Source organism: Drosophila mauritiana, chromosome 2R, assembly GCF_004382145.1.
Source record: "Drosophila mauritiana strain mau12 chromosome 2R, ASM438214v1, whole genome shotgun sequence".
Taxonomy (NCBI): Eukaryota; Metazoa; Arthropoda; class Insecta; order Diptera; family Drosophilidae; genus Drosophila; species Drosophila mauritiana.
In genome coordinates, this window is record NC_046668.1 from 22,747,551 (window position 1) to 22,767,086 (window position 19,536).

Below are 19,536 nucleotides of genomic sequence, written 5' to 3' on the forward strand. Positions count from 1 at the left end.
CCGGATCGTGAAATTGCGTGCTAGCGAATATAACTCGAAAGGGTTAAGGGCCATTTGGCCAGACTACTACCAAATGGGCCTTCGGCGATTGTGTAAACCGGTTTCCACTCCCATCAGGGGGAGTTAAAGCCACACGCCATGTGTCGCCGTTTATCTGCGGCCCACCAAAGCCGATTACCAACTGTATTTGTCATAGTGCACAATGCAAATGGTAAATAGTAAAACCAATTATTAAACAATAATAAATCCAGCCTAGCAGTTCCGTAGTTCCATAGAAATATGGGCCACACACGATCTGCCAAGTGAACTCCATCAGTGGTTGCCCGAGTTCCGTGTCCAGAACATGACTGATGGTCCTCCCTCTTGCGGACATCCATCCAGCAATCCAGCAATACAACAATCCAACAATCCAACATGTGCTGCCCTTAATTAGTGCCATTTGAGTCCTTTGGGGGCGGATTAAAAATGATGCCCAATGCTGCAAATGAGTGGCTCATCGGCCGCATTTGGGCATTTAATGAATTAAGTTCGCATGTGACACTGATTGCCCTACTGCTGCCATTTGTCAGGCGGAATCAAATCAATCTGGAAGTGCTCCTTTCACATGGCTCAAATTAAAGAGTTATAATTCTGGACGCAGCCAAGCCGATGGCAATTTAAAAATTATTTATATTGACAGCACGAAAATACTGTCCGCCGCAATAAAACTATTTGCATTGTTTGTGGCGAGAGTGTGGGTGCCCGAGTGGCATTGTTCGGCAGAACAAAGGACCGGTGGCTCGCAGGAATTTCCCATTTTAATTACTTTCCAATTAAGCCTCAATTCAATGTGGTTCTTGAGACCTTGGCAGCCGTGTGCGAGCTGCAGCAAGAGGATACCACCAATCGAAACCAGCGCCATCGTCATTAGGATCTCTGCGAAAGAGATCTGAAGTGCAGCCTGCAATCTGCCGACTTAATTAATGAAATCATATGTCGGGCACTAAAAACGGCGGCTCTGCAGCCGCGGAATCGGCGAGGGGAAAAAGGACTTTCGATTCAGGCATTAATTAACCTTAACTTTCGGCTCTCTCCGCAATGATCTGCGGACACAAAGTCTGGCAAAGACAGTTCAGCATCGGAAAAGCGCCGAGGGGAATGCTTTAATTGCGTGTCCTGGCTTAAAGAGCAGCCTCCTCTCCGGAGTGGGCTTTTGCCCATTTCCAGCGCCATTTTCCACCTGCCGCCAAGGGCTCGGAAAAGTCTGCTTATTTCGTACCTGAAAACTAACATGGCCCGATCCCCGGAGCCAAAGATAACTTTGCACAATGTGTTTTCGTTGCGGTGGACGCATTTCCCAGCCAACCTGACAGTGCACTGGAAAATGTTGAATAATTACATCAGGAAAATAATTTAAGCCGCCTGTTGTCGGGGAAAATGCCTGTTCAACTTGGTGCTAACTGCTCAGAACACGAGTTTGTGACCTGTGCGTAAGTACATGTTAACCAGAAGCTTCCTAAACGATTTTGTTGAGCTAGACTCAAAAATCATTATCCCATAAATGCCTCAATGGGAAAGTGTATGTATCCGTATCTGCAGACTTAACCCGTTTTCCATCTGGCCATCTTGCCACCTTCACATTGCCACAACAAGTGGAAAGGCAGCAAATGTAGCTGCTAATTTCCTTGGACATTGCAATTTCTTGGCAAATGTTTGGGGACTTTGGGGAGTGTCTGGGTGGGATGCCTCGGATGGCTGCTTTCATTTTTGGGGCCAAATACTTCATAACAAGTTTGATGCAACTTTTAAAACATTTACGCCATTTTCACGTGTACGTGACCACGCATGGCAAACGCAAAGTTTAGCCGGAGAAAAGCCGAGAACGAACCCGAAAACCCCAACGCCCCAACACCCAAAACATACAGAATGTATGTGTTCCTGGGGGATTCACTTTATGGCTGCGGGGGCTCTTTAATTGCAGCCAAGCGGGTGATTATTCGGGTAAGTTTTTTAGCAGCGAGTGCGAATGAAATTACAAATGCCTCGCACGTACTTATTAAATTCCGTTTGCACCGTTTTGGCTGCACAACTTTTGTATCCGCCCCGAATACGTGGATGTGCCCCGAGTTTTATGCTTTTTGAACGAATGAACGGGAATGGGGCTTCCCTTGCGGTAGGAAGCATTTTGCATGCCAATCAAAGCCGCACCACCTCCTCTCATTTCGCTGTTTATTTTCGGAGTCAGAGACTCAATATGCTGCTGATTTCGCACACATCAGCCGTCGGTTCTTGGAACGAACCCGATTATGAAGAGGTAATATAATAAAATTCGGTTGCATGGAGACGCGCCACAAAGAAGTGCTTTCGATTGGCGAAAGGACGCAGGGAAGTGAAACATTCGCATTGAGAGGAATATGATTGTGTAGCGTATTCAAATTTAATTACGAATATTATGGGATATTATCATTCTGGCATTTGGCCATTAAACAGCTTTATGAGCCTGCCAATTATTCATGCCCTACAATCTCATCTCGCCCGGCAACATCTTGACTTGACTGCTGGAAATCACTTATTATTTAAAAGTAAACACAGCTTGACACAACGAGTGACACACGCACAATGTTTGCCTTCATGAAACGCACTTCATAATTAATTTGCCTTTTCTTGCGTTGATTACGCATACGACACGTTGGCGGCAGCTGGAGCTCAGGCTGGCAGCCACATCTGCAGGATATTAATTAACGCATCTCCAGGTGCTCGACGCAATCAATGGCGAATTAGTTAAGCGAAACGATTTGACAATGTACAGCAACTCGGCAGATCTGGGCTACCAACCAGTCAGTTTCGGCACGCAAATTCCCAGCCAGAGTCCACACATTGCGAGCCGCAATCTCGCCTGAGCACTTGCCATGCCCCCAACCGGTGGGCGGGTTGCCGGGCTGTGGGCGTGGCAATCAGTCAGCGGGTGGCTGCTGGGGCAGCTTGTCAAACGAATCAGCTCGGAGCCATGTGCAGAGTGAGTGGCCTCAAAGAAAGTCTTATAAATAAGCCAGCGAGCCGGCAAGGACCTGAAAAAAGTGGATACTTGGCCAGCAAATTTGCATGTGAAATGCTGCCATGCACACCCACTTTCTGGCATGTCAGCATTGGCTCAAGACCAGGACCCCAGCCGGAGCAACTTTTCCAGTTCCGCAGTGTAAATGCGCATGAAATGCATCGTCAGGATGGCTTCAACTATTTCGTTTTTCCCTCTCCGCCTGCCGTTGCGCTTTCGTGCATTAACACGCACGCACAGAGGGCCAAAACACAGACCCCAACTCGCACACACACACGCACACGCATCCTTTGGGAGGACAAAACGCACTGTGAATGTGGAATTGGTGTCCCTTCCCTTTGCCGGCACCACTTCCGGTCCCCGCATCCTGCGTCCGTTCTGCTACTCGGCGCCCTGCCGTTCTGCTCCTGTGGCATTGTTTTTTATGCCCAGCCATTTCGGGATGTCCTTTTTCGGGGCTGAGCCCTGGTGGCCCCAAAACACTGCTCGAAACATTTTGTGGAAAGACTTGAAGCCCATCTAGAATCTCTGAGAACTAGTTAGCATTCATTTCTCGCAGTGCATAGAATAACCTGGTCTCCAGATCACCGTGAAGCGGTTGCATATTTCTTCGCCATTTGGCTGCCGGAGGAGAGTGCGTGGCGAGTTGTTAGCTTCATCCTCGCCAAATCCAGTGGCGAGTAGCTGCAGTAACTCCGGCAGCGGCTTAGGGCGGATGCACAATGGCCGCTGATTGGGGCACTGCGGGACTGGGGCGGAGGCAGGGGCAGGGGCAGATTGCAGCCGAGCTGCATTCGAGTTGCGAGTTGCATTTGCGGTGGCGCCTAATGATATGCAATAGAGCGCCACTAATGGCAGTTACTTGAGTGTAAATTCAAATGCGGATTGCGGCTCTCTAATCCGGCAGCCAAATTATTTATTCAGCATTTGTCTCTGGCGATGTCATCGAATTGAGTTCATCCGAATCCGAGCTCCCATCATCCTGATGACTCTGTCGGGACTTCGCCCGCCACAGGACTTCATTCCTGAAATTTGGCATGGAAATTTCGTTTATTTTAATGGCGTTCGCCCATGAAGCGGGTTGTTTCCAGTTACCAGTTACCAGTTACCAGGCGGATCTGCCGTTTATTGCCATTTTCGTTGTGCATTTTAAAACAATTACGCGGTTTTGCATTTGCGTCTGGCTTTGGTATCCTTTTTTCATCAGTACCTTTCAGCTTTGTTTCTGCCCCGGCTTTTCGGTCCTGCACTTGCAACTCTTCGATTACGCTAGACTTAACAATGGGAGGAATTAAGCGAATTTCCCCTTTCATTACTTGGGAATGGAAATTGGTTTTTTAACTGGGACGCACACATGGAGTCGCAATGCCACTCACTAACCACATCCTAATTGATTCAGCCAAAGTTGAGGATTTATTGCCGCCCGCACAACGATTTGTTAATGAAAAACCTGTACTACGGGGCACTGGTAACTAGGATTGGGATCTCGGACCTGCAACCTGGGACACAGTGGCGTACTTAGTCTAGACCACTGGGTGAGCTTAATGTTTTGCCGTTCGGTTATATATCATGCGGTGATTTGTGGACTTAGCATAAAACCGAACTGAGCGGCCCGGCGACATCCCGACTCTCTGGCGACTTTGGACGGGCCACGATAAATCAAGGCGCAGATCCGGGAGCCCGGCATACAGTGGGTATAGTATGCGTGGCGAAACTTAATAAGAGATGCGACAACAAACAAATGATACAGATAGACAGACGGCAGGCGACAGTCGCGTGGGCGGGAGAGGTGGGGCAGGAGGGAAATGGGATTGTGGAAAGCGGAAAAATCTTTAAAGCAATGCCGCTGCACAGGACATTTTTCACCGTGCCATCCGTTCGCAGACGGATCGCCAAAGAGAGACATCAACGTGACTCGCGGGGAGAACAAGTGTTTTGATTTATCACCAGCAATGGCAATGGCAGGGCGGACGGGGATTGCCATCCAATTATACTGCTAACTTTCATTATGTCACTGCGCTATTTCGGGACCGGATGTGCCGCCATATTGGCCCATTGTTGCGCCATTGTCTATGCAGAGCACTCTGTTTAGTAGTGACACACTGCGGTTTCGGTAGCAGGACTCATGCCCATCCTGCCGCCTGCCTTAGTCGTTCCCTGCCGCTCCCTCGGAGGACTCCGTCTGATAAATCGTCAGCGCGGCTTCCCTTTCACATGCTTTGACTTCATTATGGCGTAACAAATCGTCGGCATTTTGCATTCCTCGCCGCGGAAACGGAAGCGGAAGACATCCCCGAAAGAAACTGCGAACTGGGCCTTTGTGGCCACACGACGGATTGGTCACACGCCATATAGACGACAATTCCATCTCAGTTTTCCACATGTCTGGATTGCTCAACGTTGTCAAGGGGCTTTGTGCTGCTGTACTTTTTTCGCTTACGCTTTAATAGCTTCTGAAGAGACTTATATCCTTCATATCCTTTCTTGCAGCTCTGCCATGGATCTAAAGACTGGCTCTCTCCTGGTAGCACCCGCCGTGAAGAACTCGAGCTGCTCGCATCCGCGCTACTCCGGCCACAACTTCATCGCCCACATAGGGATTGCGGAGACCATCGAGGCGGTGCTCATCCTGGTCCTCACCCTGGGCGTCATCGGGGCCAACTGCCTGGTCATCTTCGTCATCAACAACCGCCGCTATGCGGCCTACATACACCAACAGGTGGGAGGCTGAGTCACTGGCTTGACACCTTGTACATCTTGTGTCTCTCCTTGTAGCCCCGTTATCTGCTCACCTCGCTGGCCCTGAATGACCTGACAATTGGTCTGCTAATTACACCATTCGGTCTAATGCCGGCATTGTTCCACTGCTGGCCGTACGGGGAGATCTTCTGTCAGATACAGGTGAGCGGGTCAAGAGTGGGTCACCACCAGGTCAACAAGTGGGGCGGAAGTGCGATAATTTGTTGTGGAACACCCGTCTCCCGTCTGCGGCTGTTGCCACTGCGGTCAATTAACTCTCCTCACAATGCACGGTAATTACTGGACATAAATGGCGGTGATGGAAACGGACAATCCCGATTAACGGGCGGAACAATGTGTAATGCTAGTATTAACGTGGTCGAGAGTGTGTAGGATTCTGCGGTAAGAGTCAGGGCTCCGATGCAGGAGGTGTGACAAGCGGAAAGTTATCCCAGCAATATGGTTAGCAAGCTGGTGCACATGGAAAAGCCATTGTTTTGTGGGAAGTGGCATTAATTATCATGACGGAGGACGGGGTGCCCCCCGTGGTTAGGGTGTGCAACAGGAACTGTTAGTTTATCACTTATCAATGTCCAAAAGCATGCAACTAAATCACATAGAATACATCACAAAAATGGTTGCGTAAAAAGGTTGAGTTTTTATGCAAGTTAGAGTTTTAAACATAGTAATAAAATGCAGCTATCACTCATACAACTATTTTCATGGGAACCAGACTAATATTATATATATATTTCTAACACGAAATTTGGCATTTTCCAACTGCCACTTAGGGGTTATTTGTGAAACATGCACGCATTCCCAGCATAACTCACCGATATTCAACACATACTGACGATTAATAATTTCATTACAAGTTTTTCGTTTCGCCTCGACAAGCGGAAAAGTTTGCCGAAAGCCGTAACACAAATAATAAACTTCTAAACGAGCAGTAACGCATTTTCCGGCTTTTCGCGCTTTCCAGGCCCTGCTCCGAGGAGCGCTTTCCCAGCAGAGCGCCGTCATCCTGGTTTGCATGGCAGTCGATAGATACATGTGTGCCCTGCATCCGCGCCGCTACTACCAGCACTCCAGCAAGAAGGTAAGATTCCACGTCCTATCGCCTCGCATCGATGGGGAACTTCTATTTTGGGTTGCCCGGATAAGGCACGCTCCTCGGCGATCCTTATCCTGTTGTTCTGGCGCTCGCGCTCGGAAGGACAATAAACAAAGCTGCGGCGTAATGACGAGAAATCACGCGCCAATAAAATCGACTATAACAATGGGAAGAGCACCGCACAGCAACTACACAATATGGTCGGCGAGCCAATTACGCAAGCATAAATAAGGATAATGGGCTTTAAGCAGCTTGACAGTCATTAAACAGGCAAAAAATGGGTGGGCAGCGCCAAAGAGCAAGTGCAAAACAAAGCATCGTGGCGAATGAAAAAGCAAAGTTGGCAAAAACCAACAAAACCGAAAAAAACGAGTGGGCCAAGTCGAATAGACATTCGAAAAGTGTATAAAATGGGGATAAAAAAAAGGGAGCAAAGTTGGCCTAGAGATTTTTTACGCGCAATGACTTCGGCAGAGGGCGACGACCACAGCAAAGTCCTTTTCCAGGACGCAGGCAGGCAAATGAAGCGGCACCTCCCACGGAAACCGCAGCCAGGACCAAAGAGCAGCAAACGAGCTCTCAACCAACCCTATTTCCCATTCCCCCCTGCGTAATTTATGGCTCCCGGACTGTAAACAAACGAAAACTAGGAGGCCAACAGTCGGCAAAGGACACCGAAGCCCGAATGTCCTTGTCCCAAATGAACGGGACTGTTTCAGCTCAAATTGGCGATCAATAAATGTATGGTTTAGAATCCATTCCCCCAAATAATCAAGCTTTGATTTAAAGTCTCCATTTCTCGCTGTTTGCTTGGTGATTTTGAAACAGTTGTGATTTAACTAATAAAAGAAAGTACAATCAGGCCAAATAAGACAAAAAAAACAATGGGAAAACGGGGAAGTACCAATAGTGGAAAATAAATTTACATAACCATTTTGTATACTCCGAAATCGGTGCCATTTCGGTTTTTTCATGCCATCTGGCCTCCAAAATTGGACGAGTGGGCGGAATTGGCGCACTGCCACGCCCCGTTTGTAAAAATGATTGGCGCAGTGTCGAAAATTAATAAATGGATGCTGAATGCGAAATACTGGGGATGCTGAAAAACCAATGCTCGGCGGAACTTGGTAATGGTAATGGGGAACTTTTGACTTTCGTTTTTGCTTACTTTCAAAAGTGCCATAAATTCAAAGCCAGTATTGAACATATCTCTCAATTTTTAGTGAATTTAACAGCTTGACTCAAAACTCGCCTTGTTGTTCGCCACTCACAATTTGTATTAAATGCACTTGGAAATTCAATTACTTTGTTATCTAGGATATTTGCTGATTATCCTTACAACTTCAGCGTTCGCCGGGCTGTGCTCTGCGAAAAACTCCTGGAATCCTGCAAAAAAATAATATTTACATTTCAAAAATTGTACCCCTGCGTTGTTTGTTTCGTTCGGGAAAAGTTTTAAATGTGATAGCGTAAATTAAATTAATCACAGCCAAGGTCCGTTTCAAAGAGACACGGACAAAAGTTGAGCTTCCCTTTTTTCCAGGACTTTTTGGCACTTGGGATGGGGCCATTTTCATTTTTTCAGGTGGACAGGTGGACAACATTTTCCCATTCAGGATGTCAGAATGCTGCATTTAGTAACTCAGTAACTCAGTGCGATTGTGGCAGCAGTTTTCCACTTCCAAAGAGCGGAAGTATCGCTTCCCCCTGTGGTCTGCACCCTTAACCAAGTGATTTTGGCATAATCAAAAGTTTGTAATTCCATTTTTGACCTCTAGGACTCCCTTGTTGAATGTCAGATGAAATGTGCAGTGAAGCTAGTGGAATTTTAGCAAATTAGAAAGTTGAAGAGGGAGTTTATCTGCTTGCCTTAGTTTGATATAAGCCACTTCTGGCTAAAAAAACACTTAAAATGGATTACCCAACCCACATTCGGTTTCAATTCAGTATCGGCCATAATTGATATCGCCTGAAATGCAGGGGATACGTGCCTGAAGCCCTTCGCCAGTCATAAATCAGACCGCACCTGGCGGAAATGTGCTCCACTAATTGTGTATTCATTTTGCAGGGCTGCGTGGCCATACTGAGCTTAACCTGGATTATCAGCCTGACGGTGTTTGGCTTTCTGGTGCTGCCCAAAGGTGAGCTGCCCGAGATTGGCCCGCCATCAATGTGCTCTCGAACACGTCAAACCATAAACTATATGCGCAGGTTACTACTTCAACAATACGGGTCTAATGGCCTGCGAGCCCTTCTACAGCAAGCCATCCTACAGGATACTGTCCACGTGCGCCCTCTACTTTCCCACGACGATGGTGCTGATGTACTGCTACGGCTCCAGCTTCCACATGAGCCGCTTCCGGCTAAACGATCCGACCATGCCCCTCACTGCGGCCGCCCACCACCCCCATCCGCACCCACACCCCACCGCCGCCCAGCAGCTGCAGATGCACCAGCACCAGCAGCACCACCAGCAGGCGGGACTGCACTCGCACCTCTACCACGGCCACTCGCACCACCCCAGCCATCCCAACCACCCCAACCACCCAAACCACCCCAACCACCCAAACCACCCAAACCACCCCAACCACCATGGCCACCCCCACCATCATGGACCTCCCGTTATGGGCCATCTCAGCATGGCCATGAGCATGGGACTGGCCGGCATGCCGAACATGACAAACAAGATTACCAAAAAGGTGAGCCAGCTGAACCGGGTGAACTGAGGAAGCCAGGTGGCCTGCTGGCCAGAAGGATGAAGGAGGATGAAGGAGGCGGGCTCCACAACAGTTTGCTCAGGCGAGCGAGTTGGGGATTAAGTTAGCAGTAAATAGAATTTTCTCGGCATCGCCAAACAAATTGTTAGGTCTATCAGTATGCACTCGCAGAACTTAAAGAACTGTTAACAGCTTTTAGTATTTGTGAACGGGCTATTCAATAATGCTACCAGCTAATTCAATTAAATTCCAGAACTCAGGTAAACTAAACTAAAACTCACTTAAAAAAGAACTCAAGCTGTGAAAGTTACTCTACTCACTTTCCGTGTATAAAAATATTTCCAGAAGCCAATATTACATTTTAGCAAAAGAGAAAGCAACAGAAGTTGTATCTGAAACTATAAAGAATACTCAACTATATGGCTAATAAACAGGAATAGGAATTTCGTTTGGCCAGTATCTACACAAAATTGAATCAACAAATTGTAGCACCATAGTCGCTTTAATTGAATTGCCGCAACATTCCCGCAGATTGTTCCCATCCAAGAGAAGAACTCCAGCGGATCCACCTCGCGCTCGATGGCCGCCATTTCACTGGGCTTCATAGTGATGGTCACTCCGTGGACGATTCAGGAAATAGTCACCGCCTGCACGGGATCCAAGGCAAGTGTCCTGTACAAAGGATTATTGTGTGGCCGCTTTATGCTGCGTACCACGCGGCGCATACGTAATGAGGCCACGCGTGGCTCATCAGTTCTGATTTTGTGACATTTTGTGCTATGTCCGTCCACAGCTGCCGCCGTTCCTCGATTTCCTGGTCACCTGGACGGCGCTGAGCAATAGCCTGTGGAACCCGTTCATGTACTGGCTGCTGAACTCCGATTTCCGCCGCCTGAGTCGCCAGCTGATGCCGAACAAAGTGAGTATCGGGTCGGGTATCCCACAGTGGGAAGATGAATCTCCTCTTCTGGGGCTAATTTACTGCATCTCTGATCTGGAGCGATGTTCACTGTCTGTTTCAGCAGCAAATCTGCCATAAGCCCTGATTGATTGATTCGCTTATCCCTATTCCAAACACCACGTGCACACTTTCATTGACCTCCCCCAATGCCAATCCCCAAGCCCAAATATGGGTGCTTCGCCCAAGTGCATCCTGCAGCTCGCAAATTTTCCGGCTGCACAGCGCAAAGTTTGCAAAAACAGGAGCTACATCCTCCCGAAAACCCCCATAAATCCGTAACCGAAGGTGTAAGCTCCAGAAAGCTGGCAGACTGGCCCGGGCAAAGTAAACAATCAACAGACGCAGCAACAACAATAGCAGGTCCTGCAAAGTGATTTTGAATTATGAAAGAGCAAATCTAAAACGGCATTTACATCCTCGTAGCCCCGCAAACCCCGTCCCATAGATCCTGATTCCATTTTGGTAAACGCAGTCAAGTTGCATGATTTACTTCCGGAGAGCCGGGGTCAGTCTGTGGAATATTTATGGCCCAACCTTGTGCTCTGCCGGAATAAATGCGCATTTAAAATCCTTATTAATTTTTGTGCGAGTCGGAATTTATGATGCCTCCCTGCCGTTTCAGTGCTTCCCCCACGAGGATACGCCCGAGCACAAATCAGGCTGTTGTCACATCAATGCTAACGATTTCGAAATCACAACGCTTCCGATTCCCCCGGAGCCGCCATCATCCCGTCCTCCGGGCGGAGCAGGAGGAGGAGGAGGAGGTCCATCCAGTGGGGGTCCCAGCTCTGGCGGCGGAGTGGCCAGTTCCATTGGCGGCTCCGTCCTTGGGATCTGCGGCCGCTCGCGCACAAACAGCCTCAGCCGCAGCGCCTCCCAGTACATCCGAGGGACCATGGGCGGAGGAGTCCACAACCACCAGGCCACGGAGGCCTTCTCCACCACGCGGCCTGACATCGAGGGCCTCTCCGAGAAGTACTGGGGCGAGATCCTGGAGAGAACCGTCAGCTCGGGCAACCTGAACGCCATGCAGAAGCACCTGCCGCCCCACCTGCCCTACACCCACCACCTGGTCCACCAGCTCCACCAGCCGCAGCAGCACCACCAGCAGCAGACCACCTCCTTCAGCAAGGCCAGCGATCTGCAGCTGAACCTGAACCTCAGCCAAGCGGCCACGGCTGCAGAGCTGGGCAAGTTCTCCAACTCGGAGCCGAAGCTGTGCGAGCACCTCTTCCACGACGTGAACTGCGCCAAGAGCAAGGCCGCCAACGGGGATGGGGAGTCCTCCGGCAAGCTGGCCTGCGGTCGCAGCATTCCGGACATCTAGTACGCCGAGGACGTGATCCTGGCCAAGAACCAACTGCTGGCCAGGCAGGCCAAGTGCTCGCACCATCCGCTGCACCAGCAGGCCAAGACGCGTCTCCATTCCCACACGGGCAGCTTGCGCTTCAGCCGGATTCGCGCCGCCTGCCACAGTCCGCCGCCGGAGAAGTCCGGCTTTCCAATGGCCGAGTATCGCAAGTAGGATCACAGAGGGCACTGGGATCATGGATGCCCAGTATGTGGTATAACCATGCACAGAATAGGGAGTGAGAGCGAACGAGTATCTATAAGATTCCATAGGTGTATGTGCGTGTGAGTGTCTATATAATATCGCATGATCCAACCATAATATGTGTGTTTTCTATTAGGCTTAAGATCTAGGAGGTCCTTTGGTCGGGTTTTCAATTTCAATTCAAAGTCCCTGAGATTCGCAAAGTACCCATGGCTTGTAGAAGGCGCCCTTTTTGAATTGAAGCCTAAACAAAGGATTATGATAGATAGCACCTATCCTCAGATATTCCACTGTCTATTAAGTAATCTGTGAATGATTGCTGTCCATCTGAGAACCTTCAAGACCCACTAGCTAGACTTTCTTTACCACACCTGATCTGGGGGATCGCAATTAGCCGAGTTAAGCAGAAGTTAACCATAGTAAGTGTTCATTCAATGTTTGTGATACCCTAAGTTTCCCAGCCCAACATACCCACGAGTAGCACATAATATATTCCTAGTTGTTGTGCGTGCGTCGGCTAAATTAAACGTAGGATTTATGGAAAACAGAGATATCAGACTTTCCTCTCAGAACCCGCTCGACAGTCGGAACCCCTTCGCCAAGCTCTCCACCACTTAAGGACTAAGGATCTACGTAGACTCTGATATCGGCGGACCTTAAAGCGTTGTGGTTAATCATAGTTGTAGTTCCATAGCTCGAGTCGTATACCAAATTACTCACTGTTCGACGAATCAAAATCAAATCCTAACTTTGTGATTGTCAAGAATTTAAGTCGGCTGATGTGGACATTGCTGTTAAATCATTTTTAATTTGTAGCTAAGTAATTGACTAGTTAAAGCCAAATAAATTTACCGTTTAAGTCTAACTTTAGTTAAATGAACGCGAGGTGCGTAACAAATGTATTTCATAGGCAGAGGATTCAAATCGAAATAAATAAATATCACTAAAGCGATTTGCATAAAGTCTCGTTTCCCTTGGCTCTGGCTCACTCAAAAGGTAATTTCGAGGCAATTACGCCGAAAGCGTCGAAAAGAAGCCAACAAATGGATCCCAGGACGAAACAGCCGCGGAATCCCAATTACACAAAAACACCGACAACTTTCGACCGAAGCGCTGCTAAATAAATTAAAAATTATTTAAATTTGATTTTTATTGTGCCACGGCGCCCCCGCACCCCGATTCCCCGCACCGCAGACCAGATGACAACAAGGCCCAAATGCAAATTAATATCGCACACTGCGCTTAGATTTCCATTTGGCCCGCAGGACGAAGGAAAAAAAAGGACGAGCCCGTCAGAAATGCAAGATAAACGGACGGGAAAGTTTGAAAACTAATTTTCGCAAAACAATTTTCAGAGGCCGCGTTCGCCGCCCTTTTCCCGTCTCGGCCCATCGTTTCTTTGGGCAATTTGAATCTCAAACTAAATCTGGATGTGGATGCGGATTCTTTGCGTTTCTTCCGTGCCCAAAAAATTACACGCTCCGCTGCATTTCGGAACAATAATCGCCGGTGTTTGGCGTCTGACCACGCCCACAGCGCCCCCTCGCGAAGTCCAATCCCCGAAAACCATGAACATTTTGGGTGCAGGAATTCACGCCCAGCTCCGGAAAACTTTTCGCATGAAAGTCAACTTGCCTTTTCCCTCTTGATTTCATTTGTGTGCCATCTGAGTTTGCTGTTTAATTTGACGCCTGCCGGAATTGGATGGAGCGCCATTTGCTTTACCCGGGTTTTTGCCTAATTTGATTAACACTAATTGGGGTTCATCTAATTGCGGATGGCCAGCATATCATGTGCCGCAGTGGAACAGATCCAGTCTTCAAATGCGATTTATGGCGCCAATTAATTGCGGAGTTATATGAAAATTGCGCAAATAGAAGCTTTCTCTCTGTAAATTTTTAGCGGGATACAAAACATTCAGTGAGATAAAAAAAAGCGCGAAATTTACATTCGTAGCGAACTGTGGCTTGGAGTCGAAGATCCAATCAAGCAGAAGTACTCTCCAGGCGGAAGAGGAACGGGAACTTCAATGTGATGGAAATCGCTTAACATCTGCCAGCCCTGAAATATCCAAAAGCATCCCGACGAAATAGGGCTAAAATATGTCAAATTACGATCTCGCCTCATAGGGACAGGTGTGGTTGACCGTGGATACGTTCCTAATCATGTTCCAAACGATTTTGGCGAACGGCTGGTGGCGCCTTCGCATAAACTCGCAGGCGTCGAAGGTGTAGTCGAACAGGAAGGGCTTATACCCACTGGCCTTCTTCATCATCTTCATGTGGAGGTATGTATATGTTCTTGGCTGGCTCTATGAACGTGGCATTTATGTTCAGGCTGGTCTTGGTTCGGGAATAGGCCTTGTTGTAGGACTTGCACACTGCATTCGTCCTTTTAACAAAGGGTGCCTCCTGGGGGAGCTTCCAAGTATTTATACTAAATATTATATGTTATTGGATCTCTTACACCGCAGACCAGAAAGCCAAGTATTACCGAAACAGCAAGTGCGGCCACCCTACGATCCATGGCTGTTTACCAATCCGTTGAAAACTGACGGTGTACAGGTAAACGAGCTTCATTAAATACAAATTTTAGTTGTAACTCGCATGGAGCCACTCAGCTGGAAAATTACGTATGTGAATATGTATGCACATCGAAGATCATTCTACCAGTTGTATAAGTACTTCTGTTGGACGCGTGTGAATTTGGCAGTCCAAGTAAAGCAATCTATACTTTCCTCTTTCCTAAGGATCTACTTCCTTTCAAAACGAATGTTCTCGGAAACTGAGTTGTGAAGTCAGTTAGTATCTGAGTAAAAGGGTCTCGATGGAGTTTCTTTCATTATTCGAATTCTACTGTCGTTACAAATTGTGATTAGCATCCTAAGATCAGTTCAGAACGTGGGGGAACTCCTTACTGCCCCTCCTGTGCTTCGAGCTCGTCGGCAGTAAGTCCTCCATGTATGCGAAATATACATTCGTGGCGAACTGCGTTCTGCCATCGAACAACCAATCGATAATTAATAGATAGTCCCCAGATGGCAGTGGCACAGGGACATCGACTTTGTGGAAGTCGCTCAGCATCTGCAAGCCCTGAAAGATGGAATGGGTTACGTACTTAAATGACAGTTCGGGGAGACCTCACCTGATAGGGACAGGTGTGGTTGATGGTGGACACGTTCCGGATCATGTGCCAGATGATCTTGGCAACTGGCTGGTTGCGCCTTCGCATGAACTGGCAGGCGTCGAAGGTGAACTCGTACAAAAAGGGCTTATACCCATTGGCCTTCTTCATCATCTTGAAGTGAACTGATATATTTCTGGCTGGCTCTATGAACGTGGCATTTATATTCAAGCTGGTCTTGGTTCGGGAATAGGCCTTCAGGCGGCAGTAGTGAATAACTACCCACGATTTGTTATACGATTTGCACACAGCATTTGTCATTTTGATATAGGGCGCCTCCTGATGGAATATGTAGTTTTAATCGAAATGTAATTAGGTCCTGCAGGCCGATTTCTTACTCCGCAGCCTAGATAGGCCACCAATAACGAAACTGCGAAAATGAAAACCTTGTGATCCATGGCTCTTGGTCGACCACCCGTGGATAACTGACGTAACCCGTCTCTTTAGCTTCAAAATGTGTACTATTTTTGATCAAATTGGATTGATAGTTAAGTGGAGAATGCGTTTATTACATTCTCATTAAATATCGATTTAAAACAGCTAATAAATGATTCTATAACACCGAATTCAATCCGCCAATACGCTTTTCGGGGCTGGTACTGGTACTGATCGAAAATTCGAACCCACTTGACACTCTCGTAAATTAATATTCCTCCAAATAGGTGAAATACACATTCGTGGCAAACTGCGGCCTTAAGTCGAATAACCAATCTAATAGGATTAGGTACTCTCCAGACGGAAGAGGAACAGGAACTTCAATGTTATGGAAGTCGCTTACCACCTGCAAGCCCTAAAATATCGAAAAATATTCCGACAAACTGGATTAAGTGACCTTCAATTTTCAGTCTCACCTCATAGGGTGTGGTTAACCGTGGATACGTTCCGTATGATGTTCCACACGATTTTGGTGACGGCATGGTTGCGCCTTCGCATAAACTCGCAGGCGTCGAAGGTGAAGTCGTACAAAAAGGGCTTATACCCACTGGCCTTCTTCACCAACTTCATATGAAGCGATATCTTTTCGGCGATAAACAACACGAATTGCAATCCTTTGTTCCATGATTTCCTTTCGAGCACACGTAGAGGACTGACGATGTTCAGGTGCACTTGCATCATACATTCCAATTTGAACTTGGCCATTAGGCATTAATTGGGATCGAAGACCATTAATCTTCTTAGAGCGTAACCCATGCAGAAAATAACAAAAGTATCTAGGTAAATCATAGCGTAGATATATTGGAAGCACAGTAGTCCAGGAGTTTAGATATATTTCGTTTATAAGAGAAGATTTCCTGTTTTCTGAGGAGATCATACATACAACACCCTTGCAAAACCAACAACATTGCGAACTGATCCTATATTCATGTTGCCATAGCCAAAATGAATGTGTGCAAACCCAAGGAAGTGGGTCCCGATGGACTTTTTGTCCGAAAGCGCTTTACGCGGCATCCGGTGGTGATCTCGGCCAAGCGGCTTGCAGCCATAAAGGGACGTTCTCGCCAGGATGAGAAGCATGCCCAAATGGAGGCCGTCGAGGAGGAACGCAGGTACCGGCAGTACCTGAAGGACGGCAACGAGCTCCTGTGCAGCCTGTTCACAGATCCCAATGCTCCGAAGGTCAAGAAATCAGCTAGGGCGCAGAGCAAGGAAGCCATGGCAGTGGTAAAGGATGTGGACACAAAGTTAGCAGACGAGCGGCTGCGCAAGCAGAGGATCCTGCGAGCCAACCGCTTACTGGATCAACTGAAGCCTGGACCCCGCGCTCTGCACCAGGCGCTCATTTACAGCGAAATGATTCACCAGAGGAAGTACAATGAGGCCCTTAACGAGGAGATAGCGGAGGCAGCCCGTGCCCAGGAAAGGGCCGATGAGGACCTGTGTCCTGCGGCCCTGGTGCCCTTCGGCCACGCCACCGAGGAGGAGGAGGTGGCCAAGCAGACCGCTAAGAATATGGAGCATGCCCAGCTCATGCGGGAGGACATCGCGCAGCGGGCGAAGATCAGGGAGGCCGAGCGGGAGCAACGGGTCTTCGAGGAGCAGGTGGATCGGGCGCAGTACAAGTGTCTGCAGGACAAGGAGGAGAAGGCGCTCAAAGAGAAGAAGGCCCGTAAAATCGCCTTCAATCGAAAGGCTTACAAGGAGGCCCTCCAAGAGAAGGCGGATATTGCAGAACGTAAGTACTGTGGAGCAGAACAAGATATATACGAGTATATGTACTATATATATTATTTCTTTCCCCCAGATGAGCGGATTTGCGACGCCATTGACGACCGGCGCAACTGCGTTTACATCGTGGCTAGTCGCAATCTGGACAGTCGATATGGAAGCCACGTGAAGCAGCTGCGGCAGAAGCGTCAGGAGGAGAGGGAGCTACAGGCACTCCGTGTCTCCCAGGCGCAGCAAGTGCTTCAAAAGAAGCTGGAAGAGCGCCAGATTCACGCGGAGGACCGCCATGCCTTTGAGACGCAGGTGGACGAGAACCGGCGCCAGTGCGAAAGGGAGATGCTGGCCAAGGAGCGCCGTGCGTATCAGAAATTAGAGCGGGAGCAGGACGCCGAGAAGCTCCGCCGCCAGCAGGAGCTGCAGCGCTTCCATGTGGCGCGCCGCCTAAAGAACGCCGAGGCGAATCGCTTCTTCGATGCCTCTCAGAAGCGAAAGAGGGACAAGGTGAAGGAGGAGCTGCGCAACGTTCTCTTTGGCCAGCGGGATGAGTTCCTCGAGAAGCGGCGCGCCGAGCTAATGAACCTGGCCGCCTGCAATGAGGATCCATACCTGGAGGATGACAAGAAGTTCTTTGAGCAGGCGGTCGAGATCATGGAGCAGTCGAGGAAGGTGGGGCGACCTCTGTATCCCATTGCCACCGCCGTGGATCGCTACGAGCGGCAGAACCAGCTGGACATGCGACCGGAGGGCAGGATGGTGAAGAGGAGCAGTCTAAGGGACTACTGCTGGCCAGGATTCTTTTCCAAGGCGGAGCTGGCCTACCGCAAGTACGAGCAGCGGGAGAAGTGCCGCGAGGAGCAGGTGGCCGATCGCCACCAGATCTACTGCAACTCGGTGAAGATCAAGAAGCTGGCCGAGGTGGAGAAGCCATACACTCCCTGTGTCGCCTCCTGTCCCATCAATTGCTTCCACCGCAGGGGAATGCCCGCCACGGACAGCAAGGAGTCCTTTGACTATGGCCGTCATGTTTGCTATACGGATACTCCAACGGTCGCCACTTGTCCCGGTCCCATGCAGGTGATCCACAACGACCCGCTGGATAACCAGAGGAAAATCAGCCAGCTTTCCATGAAGCTGCCACCCATGCCGGACTTGACCAAGAGTGCACAGCCCCCTTTCCGAAGTCTTGTGGGCAAGGCTTTGAGTACCCTCAACAAACCAGACTTGGCTCCCAATGCCAGGGAATCAGGTTCCAGCCTGAAAGGTCCTCCTCCGCCTACTGGTCCACCCATCAGCACATCCAAGCCCACTGCACCGGAGCCAAAACTTCCCGAGGCCCAGGATGTGCCCCTTCCCAAATCCCAGCCTCCAGTGAGACGTAGGATGAAGAGCACCTCAAAGAGAGCTGGTTCCTCGGTGGCTCCTCCTCCAACTGGTAACGATAGGCCAGCACCCGTGCCCAATCCAACTGGAACCTGGGGATCCGGATCCCTGCAGCCAGATTCTAAGAAGAAGGCCAAGTAACCAGGAATCAGCGCATCCACTTTAACAAAATTTACGTTTCTCGGTCTTATTGTATTGATGTTGTCCGTTGGCAAAGATAAATATAGAAAAAAGGATGCTCGGCCATCATCGAATGGAGCCAGACAACTGAGGAAATGACGTTAATGGTTTTTTAAAAGCACTTAAACTTGGCGCAAAGGGACTTCTCTTCCCCTTTGCCAGTTTTCCATTTCCTCAGCCATTTTCTCGGCGGAGTCGCAGGATTGGTGAGTAACCCTTTCCAGCGACACTTACGCGCTTTGTTTAGCGCAGAATCCCCGGCGTAGAGTGGCCGGCTTCATAAATTCCAATTAATGCGTGGCCAAAGTTATTGGGTTACGTCCTCCGCCCCAGGACCTCAAAGACCTCCTGCTTCATCTTCATCAACTTGCGGCACTGAGTGACATCCATTTTTGTTTTCATTTAGCTTATTACCGGGCAGACATGTCCGGCGTTCCGCCCGTAACTTAATTTGAGCTGCTAACCAGGCTGATGAACCCGGCGTCCTCCGGCGGAGTGAAGTGGGCT

At 48.9% G+C, this 19,536-nt stretch overlaps 3 protein-coding genes and 2 pseudogenes across 4 annotated transcripts in view; 2 read left to right on the forward strand and 3 right to left on the reverse strand.

The window, feature by feature from the left end:
* Positions 1-13,038, forward strand: part of LOC117137645 (trace amine-associated receptor 1) — a 34,453-nt gene extending 21,415 nt beyond the window's left edge. The window contains exons 1-8 of one of the 2 annotated variants that reach the window (XM_033299180.1): positions 5,532-5,753; positions 5,810-5,935; positions 6,756-6,872; positions 8,956-9,028; positions 9,099-9,586; positions 10,136-10,267; positions 10,398-10,523; positions 11,188-13,038. In XM_033299180.1, coding sequence (XP_033155071.1) covers positions 5,532-5,753; positions 5,810-5,935; positions 6,756-6,872; positions 8,956-9,028; positions 9,099-9,586; positions 10,136-10,267; positions 10,398-10,523; positions 11,188-11,892 — 1,989 coding nt within the window. In that variant the 3' untranslated portion in view covers positions 11,893-13,038. Of the gene's footprint in view, positions 1-5,524; positions 5,754-5,809; positions 5,936-6,755; positions 6,873-8,955; positions 9,029-9,098; positions 9,682-10,135; positions 10,268-10,397; positions 10,524-11,187 lie in introns of those variants that run through there. The other variant, XM_033299182.1, reaches the window with a different exon arrangement.
* Positions 13,039-13,939: 901 nt separating this feature from the next.
* LOC117138632 lies at positions 13,940-14,646 on the reverse strand (annotated as a pseudogene).
* A 362-nt stretch (positions 14,647-15,008) lies between these two features.
* LOC117138016 lies at positions 15,009-15,701 on the reverse strand. Its single transcript, XM_033299820.1, has 3 exons — positions 15,642-15,701; positions 15,265-15,582; positions 15,009-15,212 (listed from the first exon to the last, which is right to left on the reverse strand). Exons 1-3 carry the CDS (start codon positions 15,699-15,701, stop codon positions 15,009-15,011), a joined length of 582 nt encoding a protein of 193 aa, XP_033155711.1.
* A 245-nt stretch (positions 15,702-15,946) lies between these two features.
* Positions 15,947-16,443, reverse strand: LOC117138633 (annotated as a pseudogene).
* A 120-nt stretch (positions 16,444-16,563) lies between these two features.
* On the forward strand, positions 16,564-19,115 carry LOC117138027 (stress response protein NST1). The gene is made up of 2 exons (XM_033299835.1): positions 16,564-17,476; positions 17,546-19,115. Exons 1-2 carry the CDS (start codon positions 16,684-16,686, stop codon positions 18,988-18,990), a joined length of 2,238 nt encoding a protein of 745 aa, XP_033155726.1. The 5' UTR covers positions 16,564-16,683; the 3' UTR covers positions 18,991-19,115.
* Positions 19,116-19,536: the final 421 nt, after the last annotated feature.